The following is a 16,617-nucleotide window of genomic DNA, read 5'->3' as shown; positions in this document are numbered from 1 at the left end:
GAGGAAGCCGTGCATTCATCTCCTCCTGATGGTAGGCATCTTTCAACTTGCCTCAGAGGCCACTTTTTTATTGGCTGGATGAAAAGCCGGAGATTTAATCCTCACTATCTATAAATCAATCGCTGTCTTTGGTGCCGTTCCAGGAGACGAGCCGCCAAGGAGCCGCGGGTCTTGCAGCCAGAGCGCTCAGCTGTAATCGCTAAGATGAAAGGGTGGGACCTTATCTGTAGCATCCTAGCGGCTAACAGGCCCATGGGATTAGATGTATGGGGTCACTGATGTGCTCCGAGAAATGGTGGCAAGACCACATGACCATATGAGAAGTGTTGAACTGGAAAACCACAGGCCAACTGGGCATAGCAGGAAAGGCTGGTGATCCTGGATCTGTCGGGAGTTTCCTCTTGACTCCCTTCATGCAGCCGTCCTCTCCTCAGCCAAGACCCCTCTGTAACCCCATAGTCTTTGGCTTACAACTGCTCACACTAAGCTGGTTTCGCAGAACTGCACCTCTTGCTGCTGCATCCAACTACCTGGAAAAAAAAAATTCCCCCTAAGGACGGCTTTAGAAATGACATATTCAGTCCCGTCCAGTGGCCAAAGGGACCACCTGTCGTCATGGTGATCTAGGACCATTGAGCGCCATCATGACACTTTCAAACAAACGATGGTCACCTATTATAACAATGTGGAGAGTGCTATACATTGCTATACATCTACTGAACAAAGCTACAAACGCTACAAGAGCCTGAAAGCCTTTTCCAGAATTCTTTGGTTTTCACAGTTTTTCAGGAACCCACTATAATATCAAACCAAAGTCTGAGTTTTACAAACAGCCTATGGTGTAACATAAAAGGTGCAGCTGTACAGTACAGCAGTCAGTCAACGGAATAATTCAACTGACCAATCAGTGAATGAAATTTTATTAAGAGTGGTACAATTTTCACAAAAACGCTTAATAGTGATTTATGGTCATTTTCAAGAGGGAATCGCAAATGACACGGCTGAGAATGAAAGTGCAGTCAAACGGGGCTTTGAGAAAAGTGGAATGTGAACATTAATGTGAAATGTCAAGCTGGTTAATGGGCTTCGGGGAGTTTAACTGCACTTGTAGCTCGGGAGAGAAGTGAAAGCAATGAGCAGGCAAGCCCCAGAGACCCAGGGGGAGAGCGAAGAGGCCATCTTCCAACGGTGGGGCCAATTAGATACACCCATGGAGACCTAGTCAATCCCCCAAGCCTGTCGCCTCCGTGCCGAATATGACATCCAAGAAAGTTAACCATCCTGACTGGCCCACAGGCCACAGAGCTAATTGCCTTCGGACTAAAAAAGGTCATGCTGATTTATCACGCTTAATTAAATGGGGAACTCCTCTATCTGGAGAACTCAAGTGTTTTGTAGCGGCTTGAAATGATTAAACGTTTGGGTAAAGGATAGCGAATGGAATTTACATAAAATCACACCAAGGACACCCTGCCGGTCTCTTTCTGCTTGGCTGTCTCTTCCCTAACTTTTTGGTGGGTCCCCACATTGTGCCCCTTCAGCGTGTGTCCCTGCTTCACCATGTATCTGTGCCTGATCCGGACACCCTTTCTTAGAAATGCCTTTGCTGATTGATGAATTGACCTTGAGCTATACATGTTCTCCTCTGGACTGATGAGAGCTACGATCTGGGGAAACTAAATACAAACATGTAGATGATACGAGATGGAGAATGCAGAACGAGCATTTGGGTTTGGTGACATCATGTCGCAAAAAAATCACCTGTCCCCCGGTTGGGGTCCTGGAGGGTCACTTTGCAGATTCCCCTGCTGAGAGACACCTAGTAAAGCTGGCAGTTAGCTAAATAAGCTGTGTGCTAAGCAGGGAAATCTGCAAAGTGTGTTGCAGACTGGCCCACCAGGACTGGAATTGTGGAGTCCTGGCCAACACCGGCCAAACACTACGTCAGGAAGTCCAGGAGAGGCTGGAAGAAGAGGCCGAGGGTCCCCAGCATGCAGATCAGCACGAAGACCCAGAGGAAGATGCGGTCAATGACCATGGCCACATACTTCCAGTCGTCCTCCACCTGAGGGGGAACAGAGAGGCACAGTGACACAAGGGGTGAAGAACCCAGCAGGGGATGAGGAACGGATCACGGCAACATGCTTACGGACTCCATGGCCGGGCTAAAGGAGGCCTGAAGGTGGAGATGATTTTTGACTGGTGTCAAACTCCAGTCCTGGGGGGCCGGAGCCCTGTGTAGCTTAGTTCTTTCCCTGTTCCACCACAAAAGATTCAGCTCGAGAGCTGTGTGGTAATTAGCAAAAGGAGTTGAATCAGGTGTGTTAAATCATGGGAAGTACAGGGCTCCGGCCCCCCAGGACTGGAGTTTGACACCCCTGCATTTTTTAATACAGACGATCATCCTAGAACAAATAAACCCAGTCTGTTCCAGGGGCGTGGCTACACTCCCCCCCCCCCCCCCCCCCCACACACACACTCCCCCCCCCCCCCCACACACACACACCCGCCCCCATCAGATCTGGAATGGCACCAGCACTATACTAGGGTGATCTTATGACTTTTGAAATAACTAATAACACACATTGGCAGACATAATATGATGGTTTTACACCAACATGAAGATCACTCAAACATTATTTCCTTTATTGGAAACATCATTGACCGGCAAACACTTGCACAGCACTGCAAAATATCACGTCACCCAGCTTTTAATAGGATGTTACCCATTACTCCTAGCACTCTGATATGCTCGTTTTTTTAACACAGCCCCAATTCGTGGTCAGTGGGTAGGTGAAAAGGTACTCAACCGATCACGTTTCCATATGAAAGCGCCATGCGACCATTTAATCCAGTTAATTCCAGTGTCAGAAGCGCTGGCCCCCCCAGTGACACTACGCATCCTCTCCATTTCTGATGCTGTTCTCCATCACTGTGGATCAGCAGCAGAGTTTCCTGGGGATGCCATACAAACGGCAGCAATCTTCAAATTACCGAAATGGGAGGCTCAGAACGATCGCCTGCCAGTGCGGACGCTCAGAACGGATCGCCTGCCAGTGCGGACGCTCAGAACGATCGCCTGCCAGTGCGGACGCTCAGAACGGATCGCCTGCCAGTGCGGACGCTCAGAACGGATCGCCTGCCAGTGCGGACGCTCAGAACGATCGCCTGCCAGTGCGGACGCTCAGAACGGATCGCCTGCCAGTGCGGACGCTCAGAACGGATCGCCTGCCAGTGCGGACGCTCAGAACGATCGCCTGCCAGTGCGGACGCTCAGAACGATCGCCTGCCAGTGCGGACGCTCAGAACGGATCGCCTGCCAGTGCGGACGCTCAGAACGGATCGCCTGCCAGTGCGGACGCTCACCCTGTAATCTCATCGACCCCTTTTAAGCGCAAACACGCAGTTTACCCAACAGCGTCCTCCTGCACAGCGACCGTGCGACCGTCAGGGTGAAAGGGGCGTGAGCTCGATGAAACATCTATCAATGATTTTGTTTTTTGAGACTGTTTCTTCAGACTCACTTCAAAGGGAATAAACTCAAGCGGTAGGTTTTAAAAACGGCGCCAAAGCTCTGTCACTAGCAGTGCAGGGTTCTGATTGCACCTGGAAAAAAATGGAAAACTAAGGAAGATTATTTTACTAAATCTGGCCTGCCAATCTGATCAGTAATTTTAACCTCCAGCTTCACCAAGTTGACAAATTCTAAGGGGTCCGTGAAATTTTTACACAACATAGGCCTATACTGGTCCACAGTCATCAAAAATATTGGGAACTCATAGTGTATTAGGTGTCTCCTATGTGCTCAATATGGCCCTTTAGTAGGTAAGTGGATGGATGGATGGATGATGGATGATGGAGGTATGGATGATTGGATGGATGGTGTACTTGCTCCCACCTGTTTGGCCTTGTTGCGACTCCGCATGTTCTCCGCGATGTACTTGACGCTCTCGATGGCCTGCTTGATCTCAGGAGAGACCACAGAGAAGGCCAGAACCGCGCCAATGGGCCGGTTTGGTTTGCCGGAGTCCTGCTCGGGGGCATCCTTACCGTGCCGACAGCGGCACGCCTTAGAGTCTGCGGGTGCCTTGCTCTCGCCGTACTCCAGGCAGTTCACCACTCCCTGCTGGGTGGTGCTCTCCTTCCGCTTCTTGCCAGCGGAGCAGCCCCTGGCCACGGCCTTGGGGGCCTGCAGGTCCACGGGTCGGCGCATGAGCATGACGCGGGGGAGCGTCTGGAGGAAGACGGAGCGCACCCAGACGGGCATGGTGTGGGTGGTGGGCGTGCGGTAGTGCACATTGAGGACGAAGACGGTGATGACGATGGAGAGCGTGACGAAGATCATGGTGAAGAGCAGGTACTCGCCGATGAGCGGGATGACCAGCGAGGTAGAGGGGATGGTCTCGGTGATGACCAGCAGGAAGACGGTGAGGGACAGCAGCACCGAGATGCACAGGGTGACCTTCTCCCCGCAGTCTGAAGGCAGGTAGAAGACCAGCACAGTCAGGAAAGAGATGAGCAGGCAGGGGATGATGAGGTTGATGGTGTAGAAGAGAGGGAGCCGGCGGATGTAGAAGGAGTAGGTGATGTCAGGGTAGATCTCTTCACAGCAGTTATACTTAATGTCGTGCTTGTACCCAGGAGCATCAATGATCTCCCACTCTCCATTCTCCCAGAAGTCCTTGAGGTTGACCTTGGATCCGATCAGGACCAGGTCAATCTTGGCCTTGTCATACGTCCAGGACCCAAACTTCATGGAGCAATTTTGGTAGTCAAATGGGAAGTAGGTGATGTCCATGGGGCAGGAGCTTTTAAAGATGGCTGGAGGGACCCAGGTCACCGTCCCGTCAAACTTCAAGAGGGCTTTGGTCTTATCCTCCACTAAGAAATCGCCCACAGCACTGATGGGAGGGAAAAATTCAAGTGATGAGTTTGTTTATAGATAAAGGCCTTGATGGGCTCTGAACCCCTGTGGTCAGCAAGCCGAAGCAGGCTTTGATGTTCAACTTCACCCTGAACGTATTGAAGGTCTCAGAAAGGAGAGACCTTCACAGCAACTCTGCCAAGACTTACTTATTATACAGCACGATGTCGGGTCTCCATATTTTGTTAGACGGCACACGTATAAACTCAATTCCATCGTATTCCGTCGGGGACCACTTCAGCTTGTAGTCATTCCAGATCTGAAACAGGCAGGGGGGTGTCAGGAAATTGGGAATGGTGAACATTTCAAATTCTCTGAAAGGAGGCCCGTAATTATGAAGTTACAGCGGGATTTACTAACTTTCATAATAGTACATGACGGAAATAAAAAACTCTTGAGTATGTCTAATTTTGAGCATGCTGACTGCTGAGAGGCAGAGATTGTGTGGATGAAGAGCTAAGATGACTCTTTAAAGTTGGTGAAGATAGTCATGGTAATATTTCACACATTCTGTGTCACTTCTAGCCAAGACAGATGTAAAGGTGATGGACCAGAGTCAGTAAAAGCAAAGCACCATCTGTGTGATCTGCAAGTTCATTATCAGCACATTGGCATCCTGTCCAATGTCCAGATGAGCTCCAGGTCCCTCCAAACCATGACCAGGATAAGTGACTGGATGGATGGATTATCAGAATAGTGTTTGCTACATAATACTAAGAGTTTGCAGTTTAAATCAGAAAATTGAATCTGACCTCCTGGAAATACAGTAGACGGATTATTACATGTTGCTTCATGATTTACTCCAGTGACTTATTCAGTGTAAGATAAAGATAATCCTGAAGCCTTTACCAGGAAGTGCAGGGCACTAGCAAAGGGATAGCTGTGCGTCACTGGTCACATGCTCCACCTAAACTCGTGCCTTTGAACTGCTAGCTTGAAGCCTTGTCGCTAATGATAGCTAATAGTTAGCTAGCAGGCTGCTGAAAGCAGACATACGCATGGAAATTGTATCTCGTGACCCGGCACATCCAGCAGCACACATGTTAGAGCGCCGCTCCCGTGTTGGATTTGCGTGTAGCTAGGTACAGTAGGGAGACCCTCTGATCCATGTCAGGGGAGACGCTATGAGCTACTGCAGGGTTTACAAGCTACTTTAAAACTGAAAGGTTCCTATTCTTGACTAAATAGTTCAGTTCTTCTTGCGCTTTGACTCGTTTGTTTCCTTGATTGAAAGACTCATCCAGCTGTATTACATTAACATCAGCGACACGCATGATTGTAGGAGACTGACCAATCAGCACGCAGCAAGAACCCCGGCGCTAAAGTGAAATCCAACTAAGATGGTGGTTTGTAAACCCTGCCTTAGCTGTCCCGACATGAATTAGGTGCTCACCCTAAGGTACGGGCATTTGTGTCTGCGTGTGACTATGCATGCAGCCAGGGCCAAATCGAACGTGCACGGCCCCTGGAACAGAACAACTGGCTCCAGTGTGCCACCCCTCCCCCACGACCGGAATGATCTAGAACCGGCATTTGTGTGTGTCAGGGTACAAGTGACCGCTGGACGTGAGCAGATCTGAATGTCAGCAATGTCCCGTCGGCGGGGTGTCAGACAGAAGCCCCATGCAGGGCGATGACAGAGCGGCGGAGGGTGGGGGCTCGGTGGGGGGAGAAGACGTGGTGGAACCACATGCAGAGGTTAAATGCCGAGAATAATATCATGGAGATTTAGAACATTCTTGAAAATGTCTGTTCTCTAGGACAGCTCCAATCTTCTACGTAACTTCCAGTCCGCACAATCATGACTGTCAGGACGTCCTGGTTCCCTGTTCAGCACCACACAGAACCAAAGGAGGTCCTGTCAGTTAGCATCCCGGTGTATGTTTCCACACGGGGGGGGTCGGGGGGCAAAATGACCCTCCACAGGAGGTCACATCACACTGACAGAGGAGGTGCTGGAGAACATGAGGAAGACATCCAAGAAACGTACGTGTCTCAACCAGAGGTTGGTCTCCATGATCTGATTGACTTCATCCTGCAGAGCAAGAAGCAAATATGGCCACAGTTACGAACAAAACTCTTGTCACTATAACCGAAACAGAATTTGACCTTGATAATTTGATTAGTATAACTGCTGCTGTGTTGAGCTTATACTTTACTGGGCTACGGATCAGACATTTGAAACCACTGAATACAAAATTCCTCTCGGCTCTATTACAGGAGATTCTAGGTGGTACAATGCAGGATGCAAATGAAAGGCCAGTCTGCATGATTAGTAAGTTTTGTTTAGTTGCAATCATTGACTACATGGTAAAGATGCTGACATTATGGAGATACACTGTCGTCAAAACAAGTAAAGGCAAATTAATTTTGTGATTGATTAATATTTGTTAAATATTTTACATTTTTAAGAACTCTTTTTCAAAAATGGCTTATTAAGATTATCTAAGATTAAGATAAATCTTAATAGGTGAAATAATGAATGATGAAGTGATTTGAGTAAAAATAAGGTAGGAATAGATTCTAAAACAAAAGCAAGACCATTCAATAGAAGGTTGGCTTACAACTTTGACCAGCTGTGACATGGAGACCTCAAACTGGACCGTAACTGGGTCGGACACGTTCTCCACCGGCCGGATGTACTGGTTGTATCTCCGGAAGAGCCGACGGAAGAGGTGGTCCTCACTCCGGGAGGAGGAACCTAGGAAGGAGAGGAGCTCTGTTCCTCATCGCTGTGACAGAGGAGCATCTATCTGGGCTTAGTGCAGGACCAAACCTGCACTGTACACAAGCCCAGGTCAACCGGGCCAGAACGAGGCTTCCGTTTACAGTCTGACTTCGTATAGGTAGATAAAGGATACAAATAAATGTTAAGTACAAGTACTAAATAACTATTAATTAATATAGTTATGTAATGTATCCCCTGGCTTAATATGCAACCCATGGTTCCCGAACAGCAACGACCGTAAGGCCATCAGACGCGGCTTGCCTAAATCCAAATTACATCATCCATATTAACCATTGTGCCAATTTCCCGACTTCGGAAAAAGGAGGGGAACTTGTGTAAAATAAATCAACGGGGCTGTGATCGGTATTCGCTTGGTCATGCCTGAGTTACCTTCACCAGGCAGACCCCCTAAAGCGCACACAGAACCACACACAACCCCCGGTAACACATTCACCGAGAATCACCGAGCACAGAATTGTGCAATACGAGTAGTTTAAGCTCCCAGATGCACTCAGGTATGACAGCAGTACGTCTGTTTTGGAAAGGCAAAAAGGATAGGGCAGGGGTAGCTGGCGTTAGCACGTGGCTAACAACAGGGGCAACGCTGGCAAGGCAGCGAGCGTAATCACATGGGGAGCATAATGACAGGGTGTTTCTGATTAACTGCTCTTTACCTTTTATCTGGCACACAGCAGTGATGATTTAATCAGAACAAAATTGTGCGGGTGTGTTTCCTGGTGAATATCAAGCCGAATAAAAATGACACAGGGGGCGAAACGATAACCTTAAACAGTGAATGTCTGGACCGTCGTGGTGTGTTCGTACATTCGTAAAGGCATAAAAACAAAAAACAATCTTCTTGGAAGCATTCTGTGTGGATTTTAACACGATAAATGGCAGTAGAGTGAAAAGTCAGGCCATGATGAACCAGGTGATAAAAGACAGACTGGACCACACCTCAAAAAAAAAAATTTTTTAACAAAAGTGAAAAACATCCTCACAGATATAGAAGAAACATAAATAAAAGCCATCAGCGGAAGATGCCTGACCTTGATATTCTATACCGGGCATATAGCTTCATGTTTTATGACACAGAATGTCAGGTGATTTAAAGGCATCAGTATTTCCGGCAGTTAATCGCTGTGCCGTCCTGCACCAAAACAGCCAAAGAGGCATGTCTGTAAAGATCATCGCAGGATGCACGACCTTCAGCGATTAATCTCACATTTGCCGACTTTACTACATTGAGGAGATTTTGCAAACCGTGCTTCATATCACGAAAACGTGCTTTTTAACTGAATCTTCGTGAGGATTCCGTGAAGCTTCACAGATCTTCGGTTTATGTCCCTAAGCTTTCGCCGGTCCCTCGTCTCGCGCAGCAGAATTTCATAAAATCCACAATAAGCGCATCTGACAGTAACACAGTTTATTCTTTTACACTTTGCGACAAGAGATCATCAAAATTCAGCTCTTGGATTTTTTTCCCCTCAGGATTAGCATGAAAATGGCTAAACTCACTGTAGCTGCAGAGGAACAGCACTGCAGCACTGCAGCACAAGTATCTAATTACACACTGATATTTTATTTTATTTTATCATTTATTTTATCAAGTCTTTTTGTTACTTTTTCCCCACACGGGCCTCTGTGTCCCATGCACTGCATCCCGATAACCAACACAATATTTGCTCTGTCAATAATTATTCCTTGTCGGCAAAATAATTCAGTTAATTCAATGAATTAAGTCATCAGAATGAGGTTTCCTAGAGACAGGATGCAGCACACACAAAGCAGACGGGTTCCCGCATTCATTTTCATTTTAGATTTCTGTAAAATAGGAGTAATTTAAGATAATTATCATGTTCATATTATAAGCCATACGGCTGGCTGCTGATTTTCTTACTGGCCAAGTCATGCAAGATGATGCAAGATTATTATAGATAAATTGAACATGTGCAAATGGTAAAGTTATTCTGTTTTAATTTTAATAAAATATTTTGTGAAAATTCATCCATTCCTCAGACTAATAGGCTGTTTCTGTTCCAGGAGTCTGAAAAACAGACTCTGCTTAGTCCTGTGTGGTGATTTAAACAGACGCATCCAGTCTTCCTCACGTGGGACTTTCCACATTACTCTGGGTGGGAGCTGGTTCCTCATTTGCTGCCTCAGCCGCCTGTCATAAATACCTGACCAATCACGTTCACTGGCACGGCCATTCTCTGCCTTGAGGAGGAAGTGCACTGTATCCTAAAGGAAGCACCTGAGGGATCAGTAGCAGACTTTTACATTGAAAACAGACTCTTTACTCGCCTGAGGGCATTTATGGCGAATGTGGGTGACATTACGTATGTTTACAGAGTACTGCAAGGGCAAGTGCAAAACAGGCTCCATCTGAATAAAATTTTGCCCTTCAAAGCCAGCAGTTAGAGGGAGTGGGTGTGAAATTCAGAATATCGCCGCTGTCTGACTCTGCTCAAAATTCAGAGAGGAAAGCAAAGGTGAGTTTAACACTCTCCGAGTGTTAAGATGAATGCAAGACTCTTTCAAGGACTCGGGGCAAAAAAAATTAAAATCACCATCCGAAGCCAACAGATTCAGAAGCATCCTTGACTTAAAGCTTGGTTGCAGATACCGAGGGACAGCCTCCCCCCCCCCCCCTTCGATCCATACTTCAGTGACAGCAGAAGGGTGCTTACAACATCAAAACCAGCAGCTCCGCGACACGAGGCTGCCATTTACTGCCCCGGACTGCTCACACGCACCCGCTCAAACCAGACGTCACTCAAGAAAGTGACAGATGACTGACATCTGCCCTCCCCCCCGCTCCCCCAAGTGGGAATTCCAGAAGGAAAGTCGAAGGAGGACACAGAGCAAGACGAGGAAGAGGCCGGCAGTCCTCCTGTCTCAGCGGGCTCCTTCCTGTCAGGATTTCGCTCCAGGTCACCTCCTCCATCTTGGCCCTACAGGCTGACTCTCCGACACCCCCCTCCGGGTCTACGTTCCCGCTGCTTCACTGAAGCACACGGAGATGCAATTCCACGACCTCGGACCGCAGCCCATTCCCCGCCGGGTTGGTCCATTAGCCATTATCAGCCCATGAGCATATTTAGGCCGTGCTATAACTGCCCCTCCCGCTGAGAAGGCTGCCCTTCAGCCTCCTTAAGTGTGGGGGGGGGGGGGGGCGCCAGTGCGGGGGCTTTGAATCAGAGCCAGTAATTTCCCTTCCTGGGCTTATCCACCTTCTTTTCAGATGCCATATTCTGCAAGATCTGCAGGATTCGCCTTAGACCAATAATGACATGGCATACGGACACAGAAGACCATCACGTATAAGCATATTAAAAAAGATTCAACTCTTAAAAATATATATTATTAATCATTATTATGACGTTTTCTTATTTATCGGATGATTTAATCCAAAGCAAGCAGAGTCAGACAGTCCCTGGGCCGAATGGGGGTTAAAGGTCGTGTTCAGTGCCCCAGCGGTGACGTTATGATCACCACATACCACCCAGAGCTATTATTATTTCCCTTATTACTGTGGTTGTTGTTGTTGTGTAGCAGGGGGCAGGTGTTATAGAACAATGACCATTGTTATCATCTAAATACATAGGTCAGTGGTTCTCAAGCTTTTTTGCACCATGACCCAATGTTTACCACGCCAGCTGAGTCGTGACCCTATATCAAGTACAGGTTTAAATTAACGCTATTATCTAGCAGCTAGTGCACTCTGCAGTTTACGCCAATCAATGCCTATCGCACACATCTGATTGGATGGGCCAATCGCTATCGCACACACCTCATTGGATAGGCCAGTAAATTTTAAACTAAGCATCTGTGGTTTGGCTGTGTGGATCGGTTGAGCGTTCACTAGTTTTGCACTAGGCATTTGCAGACCAAAAATCTGTTTATATAGGTCAGTTCATCTTTAGTGCAATTTAAAAAGAAGTAACTTGTCATTCTAACATCTAAATTTAAATGCAAACATGTGCATGTCTGCCCTGTGCAATCCTGTCCAATGTGTCCCCTGCCTCATGCCCTGCGATGGACTGGCATCCTGTCCAATATGTCCCCTGCCTCATGCCCTGCGATGGACTGGCATCCTGTCCAATGTGTCCCCTGCCTCATGCCCTGCCATGGACTGGCATCCTGTCCAATGTGTCCCCTGCCTCATGCCCTGTGCTTCTTCAGGATCGCCATAAACCTGTACTAAAGATAAGATGGATAAGTGGATGACGTGTGATAAATGTTTCAGTTCACTTGCTTGTTCAAAACACAGTGCATGTTTGTGCCAAGTATTTTGTAGTTTTATGGCCCAGAAATTATACTGGTCTATAAATTTCTCCCCTGCAACGGTTTAAATGTAGTAAATTTCTGTGAACATCTTATGCAGTCACAACACGGGAATGCTTTGTAACTGACAAAAGACAAGTTTGAGAAAATCAATATGATTGGCTATTACAGCATATTGTAAAGTACTTTCAGCCACCACCTTTAAGGTTGTGATCGTCCGGGCGATCACGTGGCCTGTAATAATGTCCCGCACTTAAATCACCAGCATAAACTCCCCAGCCGCTACACACCAGTATCACTCGATGAGTATACGGGAAGCGCCGGCACCCCTGCTGTATAACTACACTGTCATTCCTCTTTGCATCACCTTCATTTGTCGAGAGGATTTACTGCTGTAATGTGAAAATCTGTGTAGATGACAATAAAGAGAGTAAAAGGCGTGCTGTTGCCGGATTACTGAATGCCTGCAGCTACATTTATGGGATACTGACGAACCACCTGCCGTGTATTGATAAAAGTAATGACTGTGCCCAGTTATCATGAACTGGCAGGATGTTTGTGCCCGTAACCTGCCCCATCGCAGTGCTGTACCTGACGGGGCGCAGGGGCGGAGTGGGGGCACCACCTACCTCAGCTCCCGAAAGCGTTAAATCCTACTAATTTACTTAATTCAATTTGCCCAAGAGCAATAGCCTATTCATCAGTCTGGGGTTAACGGTTAGGAAAACACGCGTAGTGCTGAATTCAGTTAAGATTTTTTAATGGGAAAGATCATTATATTTTGAAATGTTACAAGTTTGCATTTGGTATTCATTCTGTACAAACAAAACGGTGTTTAGATCAGTATATAAGATATGAACTGATTAAGATTAAGACGTTGTCCAGTTTAAATGTGACCAGATAATACTTTTGTTATGCTGTGCGAAACTAAATATTGACAATGCCGGGAGCCAGCAGCCTAATTCGCAGGTTTTAACTCCATTTTAATATTTTTCGTTGACAGCAAATTAAGGACAATGATGTCTAAAGGCATGTTAAAACATGGACGCGTAAAAACTGTTCAGCAATGATAATCACTTGTCCGCTCAAAAGCAGAAATTATTCTTTTTTCGCAATAAATATAAATACAATACAGTAAAATATTATTTCGTTGGGCATCTAGAGGTTTATCGAACTCCAATCACAGGAACACTGTAATACACAGTAATAGTAATTTCTAGAAACAATGCAGTTACTGTACATCTTAAATTCCGTTTGACAATTTCCGTCTGCACGCCGTATCTGCGCTTACCTATGCTTTTAAATGCACGTTAATAATGTCGCCTTACCTTGTGCCATCAGTGCCATAAAAAGAAATAACAAAGTCTGTTTTCCCGGTGAACTCATTTGGGGCAGTATGTCCTCTCTGTTTTAAATATTATTTTTATTATTGCTAAGGTATGCCGCTGAAAGTTTCGGTTGCCGATGGAGATGGCGAGCTTGTCAGCGCCTTTTCTGGGATGAGAAGTTGGCCGAGTCCCACCTCTATGGGCGCACCCTCCCTCCCGGCTCCCGCAAAGGCACCGCGCCCCCCCCCAGACAAAGTGCCGTCGGACAAACGCACAAAGACGCACCGAGGGGTCTGGATATATATACTTGTATTATGTGACGGATTATATTTGCACTGCGAGTATTGAGTCATGTGTGTGAAATTGTCGTGCTCGCCAGTTTATTTTCAAATTAATTTATATTTTATATTACGACTATGGCTGAGAGAAAAAGTGAACTGAAAGACGTATTTGGATATTTGAGCTTTATAGGTTAGTAACTTTCAGCGGGATCACTACATGCGGTGTTTGGACGCTCACACTACGTCTGTACTCTTGTTCATTTGTTTCAAAGGGGTTACCGGTTTAAGGAATCCTTCTGATGCGTTTAAATCGTTTTCATTAAGAAGTAGAAATATTTAGCGAGCCTTGCGCGTATGTTGTGCTGTTTTCAGCACATCCTTTAGTTTGTTGTAATCTGCTTAGTTTTATAGTGAGATTACGTTTGACCTCGATTTCATAAATATTTTTTCCTCTTTTGATTTATAGAGTTGAGGGGGAAAAGCTGCATGGATAAAGGCGTGATTAATTTCCTTTTGAAAGTGAAAATGCATCCTGGTCTACCTACGTTTGTCTATTAGGTGCGGGAATACATTGCTCCATTTGTACTGGAAAGCTGGAATTTCCCAATTCCTAGTCAATAACTTCGACTGGAATGCCCCCTGAAGTCACATGGAGGCTGCCATTTTAACTGGGAAGTCAGAATTTAATTGCTAATTCTTGGTCAGAAATTTCAACCAGAACTCCCCATGAAGTGAGAAGGGTCCAGCTGCAGACACCTGTAGAGTGGAGCTCCACCGGAAATACGTGACCTCAACTCAGCGAATAAACCCTAACCTTAACCCTAAACCTAACCCTAACCGGAGCTCCACTTTACGTCCTTAAAGGTCACGTCTTTCCTGTGACGTATTTCTGGTGGAGCTCCACTCTACAGGCGTCTGCAGCTAGACCCTCTTGCCTGAAGTCCGAACACCGAATTGGCAAGTCAGAATAACCTCTGCAACCCCGACCTCAGAATCCAAGATGGCTGCACTCTTCATCAGCAGAAGTGAAAGCTGTATTTATATACTGTTTATTAGCACTTATGTCTTATTTGTGCATCATTAAATCAGTCGTAGACACAGTACTGTCCAACTGCTATCTGTGGACATGTTGCTATGGTGTCTCTATATGCAAAATGCCGCTTGAGTTGTCAACTGGTATTGCTAACACTGGCTAACAATGAACCTGGCTAGACCGGGAATTGCTAAATAGCTTTATAACTTTTCTCACTGGAATGCGGTTAACTTGGGTGTGATGTCATTCCCAGCTCTGGCTTCCGACCTCCAAGGTAAATGCGACGCAGTGAGAGCTCCAGCTCGGGAAGTCAGTGGACCCTCCACAACCCTCGCCTAAGACTTCAAGATGGCCGCACTGTCCGTCAGCAGTAAAAAGCTGCAGTGATTATCTGCTCATACTGCACTTCCGTCTTATTGAGTCTCACTAAATCGGTCGTACACACAGTTCTGTCCAGCCTCTATCTGTGGATAAGGCACCATGTTTGTATGTGGAAAAAAAATGCCGTGTAACACGTTATCATCCGGTACTGCTAACAATGGCCGTCCTGGATAGATCTACTGGAATCCAGTGAACTCGGGTGTGACGTCATTGCCAGCTCCTACTTCTAAGGTAAATGAAACATTAGCCCCGGGGGCAGAGGTCTCACAGCAGAGGGGGCTCACACAAAGAGGGCCCCTCAGTAATATTTGCCAACCTGGGGAGGGAGAGTTCTTAGTAAACTGCTGCAAATTTTGCATGATCATGTGATCATCTGTTATCGAAAGTGGCACTCACTAAAATCTGCTGGCCAGCAGGTGGGGGGGGGGGCCCTCTTCTGAAAATTCACAGTGGGTGCCCCCTGGAGGGACGTGCGCCCCACCATACATAGTTACAAATGGATGGATATACACTACACACCATACCGAAGCTCTTTGTGTGTCTGCTTACCTTCAGTCCTCCATACCTTACATAAATACGCATCACATGTACGGATAGTCATATGGTCACGCTATATCTGATGAACCATTAGATTGCCAGTATTTCATGAATGAAGGTCATCATGTCTATGTCTCGTGTCTGTGGCCTTTGTGTCCGTTTCATTTGTCAGCTTCATTTTACAAAAATAAATTCTGAATTTGAGCAGAAATATTCTTCCTGAGTCTGTGCACTCTTGTGATTCAATGGAGTGTGAATGTTCTCCACCGTTATTTTTTTAATGCGCCCGGCCCTTTAAGAAGCATTTCTGGTTGAAGCTCTCTGCTTAGGCAGTGGTGGCCAAGTCGTGTTCCAGCATTGGCCACCCTTCAGGACAGCAGGCTGCAGAATGGTCTGCTTATGTCCCTGAAGACGAATCCCGCCAAGTTGCAGGGCAGCGCTGTCATTAGCGATTGTCTCACAGTGGTTCGCGGTCCTGCCTCTGTACTCTGACAGCTGCAGCTATGCCTTCCTTCACCGCTGACCCTTCAGAAAAGAAATATAATTAACTGATAGCTTTATGCTAATAGCTGTATGCGATAAGATGTAACAGTGGAGTCCTTTATCCTGGTGGCAAGCTGCCTCAGTGAGTAGCAGTGTTACGCTTCCAGGGTTGTGAGTTCAAATTCCACTTCCTCTTTGGATGGATACAATGTGACAGGATAGTCTCTGTATAACCATAAAAAGGTTGGTCACTTGAAGGACTCCAGTAAGCACTGTGAATGACCATTACTTGGTTAATTAATTTCAAATGATTCATTAAATAAGTTCACCTTCCGACCCTTTACAGCTGCCCTCATATACCCAGGACACAGACCACCGTTAAATTACCGGGTCTAAGTTTCTCCAGCCCAGAGTCTCGCCCTTACCGCTCCCATTTTATGGACTGTCAGTCATTTTTAATGTTTAAGGTTGAATACGGGTCGTAGCAGGACAATGGAGGGAAGAAGAGTGGAAAACTGCTTTAAGTAAGATCAGAATCACAAAGAGAGAGGCCACTGGTTTCATCAATGGTTCAGGGCATAGAAGCCAAGACCGCTGACCGTTCCATTGTGAGTTTCATTTCATCGACTGCA

At 46.5% G+C, this 16,617-nt stretch overlaps 1 protein-coding gene across 1 annotated transcript; it reads right to left on the bottom strand.

Moving 5' to 3' along the window:
- Nucleotides 1–937: 937 nt before the first annotated feature.
- LOC111847319 (neuronal acetylcholine receptor subunit alpha-3-like) lies at nt 938–13,432 on the bottom strand. The gene is made up of 6 exons (XM_023818381.2): nt 13,271–13,432; nt 7,489–7,625; nt 6,915–6,959; nt 5,074–5,183; nt 3,899–4,901; nt 938–2,065 (listed from the first exon to the last, which is right to left on the bottom strand). The coding sequence occupies exons 1-6, from the start codon at nt 13,326–13,328 to the stop codon at nt 1,940–1,942; spliced, it is 1,479 nt and encodes a 492-aa protein (XP_023674149.2). The 5' UTR covers nt 13,329–13,432; the 3' UTR covers nt 938–1,939.
- Between the last annotated feature and the right edge of the window lie 3,185 nt (nt 13,433–16,617).

The sequence above is a fragment of the Paramormyrops kingsleyae genome, chromosome 12 (assembly GCF_048594095.1).
Source record: "Paramormyrops kingsleyae isolate MSU_618 chromosome 12, PKINGS_0.4, whole genome shotgun sequence".
In the NCBI taxonomy this organism is placed as follows: Eukaryota; Metazoa; Chordata; class Actinopteri; order Osteoglossiformes; family Mormyridae; genus Paramormyrops; species Paramormyrops kingsleyae.
Note: the sequence above shows the minus strand (reverse complement) of the source record. Positions and strands in the feature narration are given on the sequence as shown.

What these genes read in the sequence shown, in the direction of transcription:
- LOC111847319 (XM_023818381.2), bottom strand. Translation starts at nt 13,328, where the DNA reads ATGAGTTCACCGGGAAAACAGACTTTGTTATTTCTTTTTATGGCACTG. An exon ending in TATGGCACTGATGGCACAAG is followed by an intron (nt 7,626 to 13,270) that starts GTAAGGCGACAT and finishes TCTCCTTCCTAG; the next exon opens with GTTCCTCCTCCCGGAGTGAG. An exon ending in GTCGCAACAAGGCCAAACAG is followed by an intron (nt 2,066 to 3,898) that starts GTGGGAGCAAGT and finishes GTTCCCCCTCAG; the next exon opens with GTGGAGGACGACTGGAAGTA.